Source organism: Ahaetulla prasina, chromosome 3 (genome assembly GCF_028640845.1).
Source record: "Ahaetulla prasina isolate Xishuangbanna chromosome 3, ASM2864084v1, whole genome shotgun sequence".
Taxonomy (NCBI): domain Eukaryota; kingdom Metazoa; phylum Chordata; class Lepidosauria; order Squamata; family Colubridae; genus Ahaetulla; species Ahaetulla prasina.
The window spans coordinates 152,171,206-152,187,710 of NC_080541.1; the positions used below are offsets into that span (position 1 = coordinate 152,171,206).

At 37.9% G+C, this 16,505-nt stretch overlaps 1 protein-coding gene across 1 annotated transcript in view; it reads left to right on the forward strand.

Moving 5' to 3' along the window:
• TTLL7 (tubulin tyrosine ligase like 7) overlaps window positions 1-5,569 on the forward strand; it is an 89,679-nt gene extending 84,110 nt beyond the window's left edge. The window contains exon 22 of the mRNA XM_058178249.1: window positions 3,703-5,569. Coding sequence (XP_058034232.1) covers window positions 3,703-3,817 — 115 coding nt within the window. The 3' untranslated portion in view covers window positions 3,818-5,569. The remainder of the gene's footprint in view (window positions 1-3,702) is intronic.
• Window positions 5,570-16,505: the final 10,936 nt, after the last annotated feature.

The following is a 16,505-nucleotide window of genomic DNA, read 5'->3' on the forward strand; positions in this document are numbered from 1 at the left end:
TGATCTTTTTTGCTGTGTTCTTTAAGTGAATCAGTACGGTTGTTAAGTGAATCATGCAACGGTCAAGCAATTTCAGCTTCCCTATTGGCTTTGCTTGTTGGAAGTCAGCTAGGAAAGTTGCAAAAGGTCATCATGAGACCCCTAAATGGTGCAATCCATATAAATACATGCCCATTGACAATGATTCTGTGGATGTGCAGCAGTTGCAGGTGCACAACTCAGATGTAAATGTGAGGACTGGATAATTTTCAGCATCTTCATAACGAAGACAGTTGCTAAAAATGTTCTTAAGTTGAGGACTAACTATATATATATTTAGTAGATGCTGCTTTGGAGGGGCAGAAGGTATATAGAATAGTAAGGTAAGGTAAGGAGTCCCTGCAGATTTTACTCTGTTAGTTGTTGCCAACTATAGGGGGTAGGGCCGGTTTAGCTCACGCTGGTAAAAGCCTGTTATTAAGAACACAGTAGCCTGCAATTACTGCAGGTTCGAGCCCGGCCCAAGGTTGACTCAGCCTTCCATCCTTTATAAGGTAGGTAAAATGAGGACCCAGATTGTTGGGGGGGCAATAAGTTGACTTTGTAAAAATATACAAATAGAATGAGACTATTGCCTTATACACTGTAAGCCGCCCTGAGTCTTCGGAGAAGGGCGGGGTATAAATGTAAACAACAAACAAAACAAACAACAAGCACTCATCTCTGTTTCAAGGACATTGAGCTAGCACTGTCAAAAGACATTTCTGCGGTCATGTGGCCAGCATAATGTCATGGTTTGCTGTTACCTTCCCACCAAAGTGGTACCTACAGTATTTATCTACTCACATTTGCCTGCTTTCGAACTGCTAGATTGGCAGGAGTTAAGACGAGGATGGGAGCTCACCTCATTGCGTGGTGCTTGGGTCTCGAACCTGGGCTGCTGGCTTTCCAGCTGAGAAGCCCAGTGTCTTAATCACTGAGCCACTGCACTAATAACAACAACAACAATAACAACAACAACAGAGTTGGAAGGGACCTTGGAGGCCTTCTAGTCCAACCCCCTGCCCAGGCAGGAAACCCTACGCCATCTCAGACAGGTGGTTATCCAACATTTTCTTAATACGTAGAATAGTATCTACATGGAATTAATTCTTCTAAACTGAATGGAAGTTTAACCTGTCATTGAGCCAATGATTTTTTTATTTTAAAAGTGCTAAAGTGGAGAATATATTTAGCACTCTTGGTTTGTTAATTTAGAAGCATGAAGGCTTTTAAGAAGGCATTTCTAATACCTTCATTAATAACCATCTTTGATTTCTGTAAGTTACATATATTTGCTTAGCAGAATTTTCTGGAAGCAGAGTTTTTTTTTAAAGACTCTAGAATTCTTTAAAGCAATAGGTGACGATGTCCAGTTCTTTGCTATAACTGTGTTATTAGATACTCAGTCACATGTGTCATGTAACTTGAAGTCAAATGTAAAAAACATTTGGCAGGGCAATGAGTTTCTCCAAAACAAACAAACAAACAAACAAACAAACAAACAAAAACAAACAAACTACCCATAGCTAATATTTTATCTTTGTTCATTGATGATCTAACATTAATCAACTTTGACCAAAGATCTTTGTTGCGTTTCATGATTTACTTTACAGAGAATTATTTGAGTATAGCTTGCATATTCACATTAAGGACTGTAAATACCACTTACACAGTTGAGCTAACCACTATTGCCTGTCAAAACGTCCTGGAATTTCTCTTCATTTCTGAGTGATAAAATGACATAGTAAAGACTTTTATCACTAAGAACTGTCTTTAAAATATACTCCACTCCTTCTCCATCTCTTCCCTTGCCCTTCACAAAAAGCTGCTTGCCTCACTTCTTTCTTTAATTTATTTATTTTCCCCCTGAACCTTTCAAAACCTGTAATTAATGTGTCCTTTCTACTGTGGACATATTTAATGATCTTTGCATGCAGCCTTAGGGCATGAATTCTGCCATTTTACACACTTCATTGGATTTGATCCGGGAGGAAAAGAATCTGAAATATAGGCATCGTTCCGCTAAAACAAGTCTTTGTTTGCAGCTCTTTCACAGGAAGCCTTTCATAACAACAACCTGGCTTTAGCATATGCTCTCATGGCATTTAATCATTGTGACTCTTACAGCCACGGTGCTTAGAATTCATCATCTCATGATGTAACGTTTTCTAAACAGTGTGCTCTATTATGTGCACTAGTTCTAGCATAATACATTACTTGGAACGTAGCTTCCACTTAGGGTAGGTGTTATTTTTATACATTTTTAGAGCATCTAATATCTGCAAGTAATTATAGAGCGTTAGGAATGAGAAGTAAATTAAAGGGTGATTATTAGACAATTTATGATAAATGATTGTAGGTTTTTATTCAAGTTCTGTGTCTGCTGGTGTTGCCACCGATTTAAGCATATAAATCAAGAGAGTCATTGATGAATGGTGAATTAGCAATTTGCTAAAATCATGCTAATGTGGTTGTAGCTATATCACAACTTCATTAAGTAATGGTATGGTTTAGTTTAATTCAGCAAAATTTTGTATTGATGCTTTTGGGTCAGAATTTATGCAGGCAATAATGTATTAACAAAGCAACACAAAATGATTTACCCCTAAATTCTATGGCCTTCCTCACACTGACCCTGTCATAATTTGGGATAAACAGCATAAAGGCCACATAGAATACACTTGTCCTTAAAGAAAATATGAAGAACTATAGAATAGAAAAGCTATTCTATAGCTTGGAAGGCTTTTATTCTCAAATGGCTCGTGTTTTACTTGCTTTTAAATCTTAAAAGTTCTGTAGGCATGTGATGGGTGAGAAAAAGAAGTGTTATGATTACATGTTTCCAATATGTGTGTATGTAACTGGTAGTACCACGCTGCATGCATGAAGCATGATAATAGTGTGCTAAGCATTAAAGCATTTCCACAGAAACCATAATTTCTGGCCTGAGACTAGGGAGAAACATGAATTCCAGATAATATCTGTAAATAATATATCTGAATTCATTTCAAAGAAGAAGTTAGGATTGTTTGATGTACTTTCAAATATTATATTTAATGTTGAAACTACCCAATTTTGGAAGCATTTCCAAAGTACCGTGTTTCCCCGAAAATAAGACCATGTCTTATATTTTTTTGAACCTTGAAATAAGCACTTGGCCTTATTGCCATGCGCTCAAAAGCCCGATTGGGCTTATTATCAGGGGATGTCTTATTTTGGGAGAAACAGGGTACATAATTTATGTAAAAGGGCAATATTATTTAACTGAGTAAGCCTGATTGGGGTAGGTTGTAGAGGTGATACCAAAATATAATTTTATCATATTTTATTTATCCATATATTAAATCATTATATTTTATTCCAATTTCATTTTAAACTGTATTTTATTCCAATTTCATTTTAAATTGTATTTTATCCAATTCCATTTTAAACTGTTGTTATCAGATTTTAGTAATAATTTGTATCTGGAACTCTGCACTTTGATATGGCCTAAGGGCTAATCAATAAAGTAACCTAACTAAAACTAACTATTAAATTGATACTTGGTTGGTCATATTATGATTGAATTGTACAAGTTTATGTCCCCCTTCCTTATAGATTATTTATTGATGAATACTTGTTTAGTTGAATTGAAGACATCTGTTTTATTCTTATGCCTTTGTCTCTTAAACCCTTTTCTAGGTATTTACTACCAGGACCATTGCAATTCATCATGAAATCCTCCACTGGTTTTGGGGGTAGCTCATCTGGAATGACTCGCTCGGTTTTGTTTACATCTAAATATGACCATTCATGAAACTAAAAGGAACGTTATATTAATGGGCAATTTGCTTTATTTTTCTCCTCTACAATTGTGTGATGGAACTGAACATAGATATTGTTATATATTTATTACCATATATAAGATGTAGCTCAAAAATCTGCTGTAAACACATAACATTTCTCAGAAATATAATAAACCTTATTAAACTGTTTACAGAGGTACGTGAATGTCCACATTTGCTAGATGACTAAATAAATTTGTACTAAAAACGATACTTCTGCTGCAGAGGCACAGAGGGCACAATCCTATACTGGAGATCTCTCAGCTGAGGGGCTATAGACTTTAGTGGAGGCCCTGCTATCTGGTGAAATACCAGTTATGTTGCAATATTAACTCATGTGCTACTAGAGCTCTCTGCAGGCAGAGGTGTTCTCTTAATGAAGATAATCTTTACAGAAAGGGTAGAGCATAGCAGAGAGAGGAGTTGAATAGAGGAGAACCAACCTTGGTCATATCCCATACTTCTACAATTTGTGGCCATGTTCTCACAGAAGGTGCAGTTTTTCTCTAGGTTCAGATCTGTTATGTTTTCTCCCATTGAACTTAATGGGAGAGGGGAAACCCATGAGTGCATCATGGGTTGTCTATATCTGGGACATAGTGCGGCTCAAAACCCAATTATAGCAAGTCATCACCGTGTATAAAGGCACAATCAATAGGTTAACCACCGTTCTGATGAAAGAGTGCATAACTTAGGGCGGTGTCTATATTTGAACTCATGTTGCACACATTTTAGAGGGCACAAGACTGAACGTTGGGGAACAAGAAGAGCATTATGTAGAAGCAGCCCTTTATGAAATACTCTAATATAAAGCAGATTGACAACACTTCTCTGCCCAGAATCTTAACTGGCATTTTGCTTTGAGACATTAAACAGACTGTCAACAATCAACTTTGTTTCTGTGATGAGGAGATGACAGAGCAGAGTCCCTCATTCAAAGAAGTAGAGGAGGAAGAAACTCAGGCTACAAAGTATAATTCTGTGGTTCATTCCCCATTTATCCAAGGTAAAACAGGCAAGGAATGGGAAGGACTGGTTGGTCACCAGATTACTAAAAGGAGGAATTAGTATACAATCGTCGACAGTCCCTCCCTGGAATATTTCAAGGCTCTACAGCAAAACACTTAATGGGAATACTGCATTGATAACCAAGTGAATTAGAACATCTCCACAGAGAAGCTAATGTCTCAAGGGAAAACCCACAGACTCCAAACAAGGGATTTAAACGAAGGGAAAGAATAAGAAAAAGGTTGTGAGTATGTGGCCAGCCTATTTTGAATGTCCTAACCCTAATTTATAGTCCTCCACATTGTAGGTCAGTGGATGGCTTTACAGGGACTATTCTACTGGTGTAATATCTCCAGGACTCCATCCTCGGCATCATCTGAGTATAGGATTGCTTTGCCCAACAAAACTGACCTTGCAGGTCCTGTTACAATTTTAATTTATTTTATAAGCAGAATGTCTTCAGATTTGAACTATTTATGTAAAGCCTTTGTTTGTTGTGTTTTGTTTTCCTTCTCTTGTAGGGAGCAATGTGCCATTAGGATTAGATGACAAGGCTTAGGTGAATAAAGATAGTAAACTCCTAAGTATGTTATTTCTGTTTCCCAGTTAAAGACACTTGTATAAACGCCGAAGCCTAATGTACCTTTGGGCATATTTTTAACTGAAGAGAAGGATAAGAAATGTGCAATTTTTATTTTTCAGTAAGGGCATGCTGAGACCTCTTAGTTAAGTGAAGTCAATCCTCTGGGTAAATTATTCAAGCCATCCGTTCTGATCCATAGCTTCTAGCTGGAGCGTTGTAATATTATTACTACTAATAAAAAACATGGGCAGCGAGCATTTGTATTGGCTCTTTTATTTGGGTGTATGTCTCTGTTCGCACGTATATGTGTTGAGCTGCTTGCTTTCTTCAAGAAGAAAGCAAAAAAAAAAAAGATAATTTAGTTTCCAAGAATAAGTACTGTACTTCCTTCCTACCATGTGATTGACATTACAAATATCATTTTAAAATCCTTAGGATACTATGATATCCCTTTCAAATATTATATAATACACATTTGTAATAAGATACACTTCTGAGTGATGCAGTGGGTCCCAGGGACCATAAACAATATTCTATGGATTTTAATGGGAAGCATTCATTTCTCCGAAGGAAGGGGAAAAATATGCCACTGCCAAAGCAACCGTTACGCTACCAAATAAATTTATTTTTATTTATTAATCCAACTTAGCCTGCTTTTCTTCAAAAGCATTCTCAAAAAGAGCAAATCCAAAGTCATAACTGAAATGGAGAGAGCCTTCCTGCATTTGGGATGTCATTCAGTCTCAAGTACAATAGTGGGATGGTGGCAGATGGATTATTGATCAATAGCACAATGAAGGCAGAAAGTTCCATCAGCCATTTGCCTGAACATGTGAAAACTAGAAAACGAGTAGATTTTGACCTCCAAGACTTTGGCCCTCTGGGCAAACTATATAGCTGCCCAGAGGGCCAAAGTCTTGGAGGTCAAAATGAGTAGGATCAGATGAGCATATGCTGGCAGTCTTCTACTCAGTTTGAAGCCTTTCCATGTTAAAGGCAGTGCAGTCAGCTTAAATACAGCTTAAATACAGCTTAATCAGTTGTATTTCCTTGTCTTTGTCCATTTTTCCCCTGGGGTTAAGTATCTTGCCACTTGAAAAGCTTTTGGAAACTTGAAAAATTATGCCCGGCTCCTTTTTCCAAACCAGTCTGGATAAAATTCTTATTCTCAGTAAGAATATGATTGCTGTTGATTTGTATCTAATGTAACTCAGATATACAGTACATGGCCATAAAGTAAAAAATGAGAGTTTGCTCATTTCATGTTAAAATTCTAAAGAAGAAGAAGAAAGAAAAGCTCTTTTGGGATGAATTCAATATACTACACTCAAAAAACAGGCAAAGGGTGAAAAACTGAAGAGAGTCAACATTAAATGCACAACTAAATATGTCACCTACAAATCCTACTTGGGAAACAATAGAAAAACTTTCACAGATCAAATAGCACATTCCCATTCAAATACACAGTATTGTCAAACTTTAAGACAAATGCTGGGTAACAATTATGAACATTTAGGAATCTAAAATGTACGCTCAGCAATTTTGGCATCAAATGAGACCTTTAAAAGGAAGGAAGAGCTAAATAAATGTATTAATTCTGGAACAGTTGTAAACAAACTATAAAAGTCCTACAGTTGAATACACAACACTCTGAATATTTTAATTGGTTTACTTCTTTATTAATGGACTAATAAGTTAAGATAAGAGGTCTAAGAAATTTTGGGATTTATAGCTGGGTTTTAAGTGGCAAATCAGGAAAAGGCTTTGGGCTAAGACCTCCAGATCTGAGCTGCAAAAAAAGCTGGAAACCGCTAGGTGGCAGTAGAGAGAAAGAGCTTTTTGTACCTTGTTACTTCTGGGTGCCATGAGATTTTTCTGTGGGTTTTTCCAGAATGTATAGGGAGACACAGCTGCCATTTTATTAGCACCCATCTCCTTACCCCTACAAACAATTGTCAAGAAGGCACCTTTGAAACAACTAGTTCTAGCATTAGGATTTGGGGCAATAGAAGAGAATATCTGTAACACAGAATTGAACTCTGGAATCAATGGTGCTCTCTGAACTTGGTTGTTTGGCTGAAGATGTTTCATTACTGGCTAGGTAACATCATCAGTGCACAAACTATTGTGCACAAGTATTAATAATGTCATTTAGATAGTGAAACATCTGCAACCAAACAACCAGGCTAAGAGAACACCAAGGACCCTACAGTTTGGAACAAGCCAATATTGGTGTGAGAAAGACCTTCTCTTCATCTTGACCTTCTAATATGGCATCCCCAAATTAAGGTAATGATGGGAAGAAGCAATAATTGTATTTCTTCTTGTCAAGCAAATATTGGAGGATTCCCTACAATGAAGCATCACACAACATACGCAGCCCTTGTCCTTGTCTGCCTGTTTTGGGTTATTGCCGAGACTGAGGAGGCTCAAGGTGTGGTTAAGGCCACTCTGTTTCCAATCCCCAGAGGCTTCCCTTTCAGTACTGGGTTACAAATAATGAGAATGTGCTTGAAACATCAGCCTCATATGTAATTAACACATACCCTGACAGGCTCTTGCATGTGACAGATTTAGAGAGGAAGAAAGAGGGGGAAGGCTTATTTCAATTATTCAGTTATACATAAAGTAATAAAACACAGAAAAATCATACCACAGCCGCCTTCTATTGCACAAATCGTTGTTGCTCTTGATGGTACAAATGCTTGCCTTCCAATTAAACGTAGGCAGATGTGATCTATTTCTTACTAACACACATCTACTCTAAAATCCTATAAGGGCATAAAAGGATAGCTCTGCAGGTCATTAAAGTCAATAAAATTGAATGGCTTTTTGAGCATGCTGGTTAGAAGGTAGTCTCTTTCCAAAGTCTGCTTACATATTTTTCATTGTGTATTCTACATAATGAAAACACCCAGAAGTCTTAATTTAATGAAAGATTATGTTATCAGCCATTTTTTTTACTTCAACTTTCAATTTGGCAGATAAAATAGAAACTGGAAATATACTATCAGCCCATTCTGTAGTGCTATAAGTCTTCTAGTAATAGGGATTTCCCTATACCATAGGAATTATTTAAAGCCTATATTTTATTGGGAAACAGGAAACACGTTTCATATCAAACTGAGTATATTGATGGATGTCATGGATTGCAATAATTAGAGCCAAAAACATTCAGTTTTGGAAGTAAATGGCTATCTTATAGATTATGCAGAGTAGAGCATTCCATAATCCAACATTTTGGCACTGAAGTAATTTCATGATGTAGGATGACAGCTGAATTTTGTTGGACAGAAGAAGCTAATCAAATTTCCTTTTGGCTGGAATCTTGATTAAGCAACAAGTTTGTTGCGATGATCTGATTCTATACATTTCTATCTTTGATGTATAACTCATAATTTCCAGCTGTTACCTCACTTCCAATTATTTCCTGTGGCTCCTGACAGTGGCCTTACCTTTGTTGAATAATCTCAGAAGAATTTATAGACCTGTTCAAATTGTAATACATTTTGGATCATTCCACAGTGCAGTCTTAATCTACTTTAAGTCATTAACTAGACCATTCATTAGGAACAAAAATGAGATTGGAACATCTGCAAACAAAGCAGTTTCCATGTTTAAAATGTCTAGGGTAACTTTTCCTGACATGAAGCCCTTCATATTATGAGTTGTGGTTAGAATGCAATAATTCTGCCGACTGCCAGCAGTTTGATTCTCACTAACTCAAGGTTGATTTAGTCTTCCATCCTTCTGAGGTTGGTAAAATAGGACTCAGATTATAGGGGGCAATATGCTGACTTTGTAAACTGCTTAGACAGGGCTGTGAAACAGTATAGAATTCTAAGTGCTATTGCTATATTTATTTGGCTGTATTTTCCACCTTCTCCAAACAGGAGCTGGCAAAGGATAGTTCAACATTTTGAGAATGTTCTAGGTTAGAGATGATGTTGCATCACAGACATTCTTCTCATAAAATATGGCAGCTATTTGTTGAGACCCTCCCTTCCTTCTTTACTCTCTCCCTCCATTTTTTCCTCCTGTCTGCAATTCATATTCCTAGATCACATTTTAATACAAATATTTCATGTCACTCAGAACATGTTGCCACTTGTCTTTTCAAAGAAGCACGCCTTACACTTCCTTTTTAACAAAATGAGCGTTTACTTCCATTTGCGTGGGATGCAACCAGTTTAAAGAAGCTTAGGTCTCGTGTGGTGAAGAATGCATGCCACAAAATACATTCCAAAGCATCCAACTTGTTTGTGAGCAAATCTTTGCAGCCACATTTGCTGAAATTGCTATCTTCCCTGTATCTATGCTTGTATGAGGTAATTCTAAAGATGAAAGCAACAAATCACCTCTGAAGTTGCCATTACATAGTATTGCTCTCCAAACCGCTTTGGCGAACCTGTGAAAATTATTGGTAGTTAACTTGATGAAATCCTGCTTCATCAGGATTCATCAGGACATGGTGGCTCAGTGGCTAAGATGCTGAGCTTGTCAATGGAAAGGTCGGCAGTTCAGTGGTTCGAATCCCTAGTGCCGTGTAACATGGTGAGCTCCCGTTACTTTTCCCAGCTTCTGCCAACCTAGCAGTTCGAAAGCACATAAAAAATGCAAGTAGAAAAATAGGGACCACCTTTGGTGGGAAGGTAACAGCCTTCTGTGCGCCTTTGGCATTTAATCATGCCAGCCACATGACTACAGAGACGTCTTCGGACAGTGCTGGCTCTTCAGCTTTGAAACTGAGATGAGCACTGCCCCCTAGAGTCGGGAACGACTAGCACATATTTGCAAAGGGAATCTTTACCTTTACCTTTAACTTGATGAAATCCTGCTTCATCAGAAGTGTTAAATGGGTTTAAGGCTGCCATGTTAAGATAGGGTTTTGTTTTTTTTCTTCATTTATATCCCGCCCTTCTGAAAGCTGTTGTGATGGTTGCAGTGAAACGTGCCTTAAACCAAGCATAGTTAGGTCCTGCAGAATCATTGTAATGCTAACACAGTTGGCAATGTTTAGGAAAAGATGGAAGATAAAAGCAGAGAGGAAATCGATATCATGTGCCTGCCAGAAGCAGTGATCATTTCAATATTGCTTCTTGGTAGCAAAGGAAATACTAATCTCATTATGTGGTGGTAAAATAAAGCAGAGAAATTCCTGGCTGTGCAGGTGTTACTGAGCTTCAGGATCCATAACCTATCAGAGCCCATTCCAGCTTTCTATTAAAACTGCAGCTCAAGACTCAAATCCAACCAGGTTTATGATGATCAAAGATCAGCATATCAAAGAAATAAAGCCAGAAAGCTAAAATTAATAAAAGGAAATAAATAAAAATGAGTGCAGGTGGGAAAATTTCTCAGGTTGGCACTAACTGTTGCTACATTTTCATTGCAGTCCCAATGAATTTGTCTCCTAAATTGATGATTGCATAGTTAGAATCTGAAAGAAGATTAGTGAGGTACCACACTGTCTTTCCTGAAGGGTTGGGAAGCAGGGGTAGCGTGTAATCTTTCAACAGATCCCTATAAAAACTGCAGCGCGTACTTTCCGTACTGGAAGGCTTTTATTTCTCTAGGGTCAGAGAGGGCAAGTGTGTGAGTGGAGTTCTGGTGAACCTACCCCGTGGTATCGCAGATGCAAGCCCACTGTGTCTGGCTTAAAAATAAAATCCTTCCTCAATCTGGGAAAAGTTGATATATGAAAGATACCGTGGCTTGTATCAGCAAGTGCTGTTGCTATCAGGATTCTGCTGTTCTGGAAAGGGAGGCTAACGTTGGTTTGATATTCGATATAATTCAACTTTTGAAGGACTGTTGTCTTTATCTGGTCAAAACTGGAAGATAAAAACAAGTATATAGCTAACTCAGAGCACATCCATCTCTGATTACTGAGGGAGCAAAATTAAGTCATGGCAGAAGAATATATCCTATCTATGGAGATTTTCAGCCATCCAGGTCATGGTTGCCCCAAAGGTGTTTTTTCAAAAGGCAACTGGACTTTCTTTGTTTTTGCTTGATGACATTTCACTTCTCATCCAAGAAGCTTCTTCAGTTTTGATGGAAGGAGCTTCTTCAGTTAGAATATATATCACAATTATGCCCTATGTGCTGTGTTTCCATCTGCACCGGGGACATCCTCGGAGCCACAATTATGGGCCTTCAAATTTTTGTTCAAGGATGATTTTCCCCCCCATATAAGGTCCTTCTTGTATTCTCTATAAAAACTGGGCAAAGATTTTAGCTTCAAACAATGTTACAGCTGCCGGTATTAATTTCTTTCCTGAAGGGTAAAGGAATAATTTAATCATCATTGAGGATTTTAAAGCACCCGTTTGGTTTTATTTTCTATTTATTGTCAAACTGCCCTGCTTTGGTTTTCTTGCAAATACCAGCACTTTTGATTTTTGGTAATTTAAGATCATCTTATTTACTTTGCTGAATTGAATTGTAGGCTTAAAGTCCAGTCAGAGTACAGAAAAGCGATTGCTGTATCATCCATACAGAAGAGAAGAAGGAACCAAACAAATCATTGTACAGAAATCTACCTCTGGTTTTGCAGACCTCTGGCATTAAGTACAGATTATGATTTGTAGAGGAGTAACAATGACGGAGTGCAGGAGGAGGTGTTTCTCCAGCAGAATAAAGCAGCATTTTTCATGGAAGCTGTCCAGAAGATATGCAACTTATTAACAGAGGAAGAAAGAGCCAGGTTATGGGTATCAATGGATCACATTGATGATACATGTTTTTTAAAAGTTAAATGCTATCACATCTAGGCTGTAAAAAATTCAGACCATCCAGCAATAAACAGATGGGCTAAATAGTCTTCCTTTGCTGACATCTAGCAGCTGTCAAGGTTTTTGCATTAAAAGTAGGATTTGATCAATTCTTGAAAAGGCTGTTTAGCTACTTGAAGGTTTGGATTCTGAAGTTCTGTTTCTTTAATTATAATCTATCTATCTATCTATCTATCTATCTATCTATCTATCTATCTATCTATCTATCTATCTATCTATCTCCCTAACCCTAACCTTTACCTTTATTTATATATTTGTTTTCGTAGGTTTTCACAGGTATAGGTATGTAGGTCTTGGCATATTTGGGTCTTTTCCCGTGTAAGGTTGAGAGTATCTTGGCGACGTTTTGACAAGATCTCACTCATCATCTTCAGGCTGGTGCTTACGGCTTTCTGCTTGCGCAAGCAAGACCTACACACACACACACGCACACACATTTTTATTTTTTTACTACTGGTTCTGTGGGTGTGGCGTGATGGGCATGATGTGGCTTGGTGGGCGTGGCAGGGGAAGGATACTGCAAAATCCCCATTCCCACCCCACTCCAGGGGAAGGATACTGCAAAATCCCCATTCCCACCCCACTCTGGGGCCAGCCAGAGGTGGCATTTGTCAGTTCTCCAAACTACTCAAAATTCTGCTACCTGTCAGAACCTGCTGGATTTCACCCCTGATATACTCTATTTTTTGGAGACGCACCTTAGTTTTTGGGGAGGAAAATAAGAAAAAAGCTGATTGGCAGGTGGATTGGCTTCCTGGAATACCCCCAATCAGCTCTTCCATAGGTGAATTTTAGCAACAGGTTTCTTGGTTGTGAGCTCTGTGCCTTGCTTTTTTTTGGCTTTTTTTTCTGCCTCTGAAAGCCTCCAAAACAGAACTTCAGAAAAAAAGCCTCTGAAGCTCTGTTTGGGGGCTTCTTTTCTGAAGCTTCATTTCTGATGCTTTTTTCAGCCTCTGAAACGTCCGTTTGAAAAGCTGGACAGGGCTACATTTGGAGTATAAGACGCACCCAGATTTTCACCCTCTTTTTTGGGGAAAAAAAGTGCGTCATATACTCCAAAAAATACATTATATAGATATATATATCACTGTCCGAAGACGTCTCCATGGTAATGTGGCCGGCATGACTCAACACCAAAGGCGCACGGAACGCTGTTACCTTCCCACCAAAGGCGGTCCCTATTTTTTTGCTTGCATTTTTTACGTGCTTTCAAACTGCTAGGTTGGCAGAAGCTGTGTTTTAGCCACTGAGCCATCACGGTCCTTCTTTTTATATATATATACATATACATATATGTAGATCTTTGGTTATTCGGGTTTTCTCCCGCGTAAAATTGGAAGTGTCTTGGCGACGTTTCGACGAAGTCTCATTCGTCATCTTCAGGCTTCAGCTTCGTGCTTCTGGGAGCAATGTGTGACTGCAGCTGCAATCACACATTGCTCCCAGAAGCACGAAGCTGAAGCCTGAAGATGACGAATGAGACTTCGTCGAAACGTCGCCAAGACACTTCCAATTTTACGCGGGAGAAAACCCGAATAACCAAAGATCTACATATATATATATCATATAACCAAAGACCTATATACAAACACCCGTGAAAACCTCAGAAAACAAATATATATATATATATATATAATATCACACACACACACACACATACTATACACATACACTATGTGTGTGTATGTTTGTATATATACAAATATACATGTATATACATATACATATGTATATACATCCATATACACACATGCTGTATATATAGTTTTTCTCTATTCATCCCTTTTATTAGATGTTTTCCAGATGCTAAAAGCAGATGTTGATGAACAGCATTTTCCAGTTGTGTAATATCTGAAGAGGGCTAAACACACCAGACTTTGTTGACGTACTTGTTTTATAAAGCTGAAAAAGCACTCTGTCCTGAATAGAAAGGAGCAGCTAAAAAAGAGTTTTGCATGAATTATGTAGCCCAGCAGGTTAAAAGCTTTCGCTAAAAGATGTTCTCTCCAGATTGTACGAACACCTTTGCCTTCAAAACATGTGCAGCGCAGAGATATAAAACTGAGATAGATGTGCTATAATTTGTCTAAACATCTATTCTGGAGATGTGAAAACATGACCAGTGTGGCAATGCCTTTAGATAAATCTGTGATGCAGACACAACTGGGATATTTCCTCTGATCACATCCTCTGAAAAAGAAATGACAGAGCTGGGGAAAAAAATGTCAATAAAAACCACATATGATGATCAGTTTGCTAGAGGAATTCTCCCATGAGCCAAAGGTAAAGTAACGAGCTTTGGGTTTTTTTGTTTTTTGTTTATTCGGGGTGGGGTGGGGGAGGGAAATATACTTGGTGAGAGGCCATACTTGATGACAGAGACTGATAATGTTATGCATAGTGTGGAGAAAATGTAGATGTGACAGCATTCATATCAGACTTCACAAGTATCAAACTGTTTACTATATTCAAAGATTAGATTATTGTAAGATGCTCCAAACCAGCATTCTTTAAAGTGAGCTCGCACCAGCTCCTAAAACGTCTCAGTTCTTATGGCCATTACTGACAATTCGGCAACCTGAAGGTCCTACATCCGAAGGGATCTAAGCCAGGGGTCTCCAACCTTGATAACTTTAAGACTTGTGGACTTCAACTCCCAGAGTTTCTCAGCCAGCAAAGACTCCTAATCTAGAGACTCCTAATCTAAGCTGAAAAGAGGACCTATTGTTGAAGAATATACAACAAGACTGTTAGATTTTGCATACTTATGGAATCATATTAGAACAGGATAAAGAAACCATTTTCCTCTAGATGGTCTACATCTCCTTCTATCTCTTGAAATTGAACATACCTAGAGCTACCAGCTGTGGGCTGCAGAAATTTGGACAATCAGTAGGGAACATTGGAAAGTTAGGATTTACTTTTTTTTTTTTGTTCCCATCTAGTGGTGGCTTAGTGGGTAAAACGCTGAGCTTGTCGATCGAAAGGTCGGCAGTTCACTGGTTCGAATCCCTAGTGCTGTGTAACAGGGTAGGCTCCCATTACTTGTCCCAGCTTCTGCCAATCTAGCAGTTTGAAAGCACGCAAAAAAAAAAAGCTCCATATTTGCTCCAGAATCAGATCTGAAAAATGGTGGGATAGTCCATGAAGAAGAAGCATAACAACTTCAAACACATACACACCAATAAAAGGGGAGAAAAGTTAGTTATGGGAGCTTGAACTCTTCCTCCCTCATTTTGTTTTGTTTTGTCACTTCTCAGTCTATAGTGGAGGAAATATTTGCTATTACGGATAGATCAGAGGAACAAATGACAAGGTAGGCTATTTGCTTACATAGATCATGGTAAATTCTTATTCTATAGATTGCAAGCTGGTAAATGTAATGTAAAAATGAATAAACTTGAAACTTAATAAATTATAGAGATGAGTGGGGAGTGGGGAGGGCAGATTATCAGACAAATGCAAAGTTGATCATTTTCAGATTGATTGTCCAGTAAATAGTCTTAATACTTAAGATTCTTAATACTCCACTGAACCTTATTTAAAATTTGACACTGCAATTAAAAGCATCCATCTCGAGTAAAGCTCAGCTAATTTTCTTTTGGGCTTTTATAGCCTAAGTGCAGATTTTTCTTGCTATTTAAACTACAAGATAAGGGGAAGGGAATCATCATATTTTAATTGCCAGTAAATTCCTATCAGACTGGAAATGAATAACACATCGATTGTCAACATGCTAACTCGAAAGGAAGTGCCATGGACTTCATTCAAAGTTGCTTCAACATAAGTGTGTTCAGGAATGAAGTCTCAAGGTCAACAGCAATAGAGTTGTCTCCATATGAGACAGCTAACAGAAATCAAAGTGAGTACAAAGGCTGAATATTAATGCTTACATTTAATTAAAAGATTAAGCTCACTAGCTTAATACTTCTGTTTCGGCCCCTGTAGTGAAGGTTTATGAAGAACATTTTCCTCTTGTTTTCTTTGCATCCATAAAATCCCAGCTGTATTAAAAAGATCATATGGCTGCCAATGGAATCTCTCATGAGAGGTTCAGAGAGAGAAGGAGCTGAAAAATTAAACTTCTGCTCTCCAGGCAGGATATTCCCAGTCCACTTCTGTATCTTTATTTTGGAGTTAGCAAAAAAAATATATGAAAGAAAGGTAGACACACTCTGTATAATTAACACAAGTTATACTTATTCATCTGTGACTGTTCTCTTTAGCAGCAATCAGGGTTTAGCTGGAAGCTAAGATCTTGCTATTAGGAAT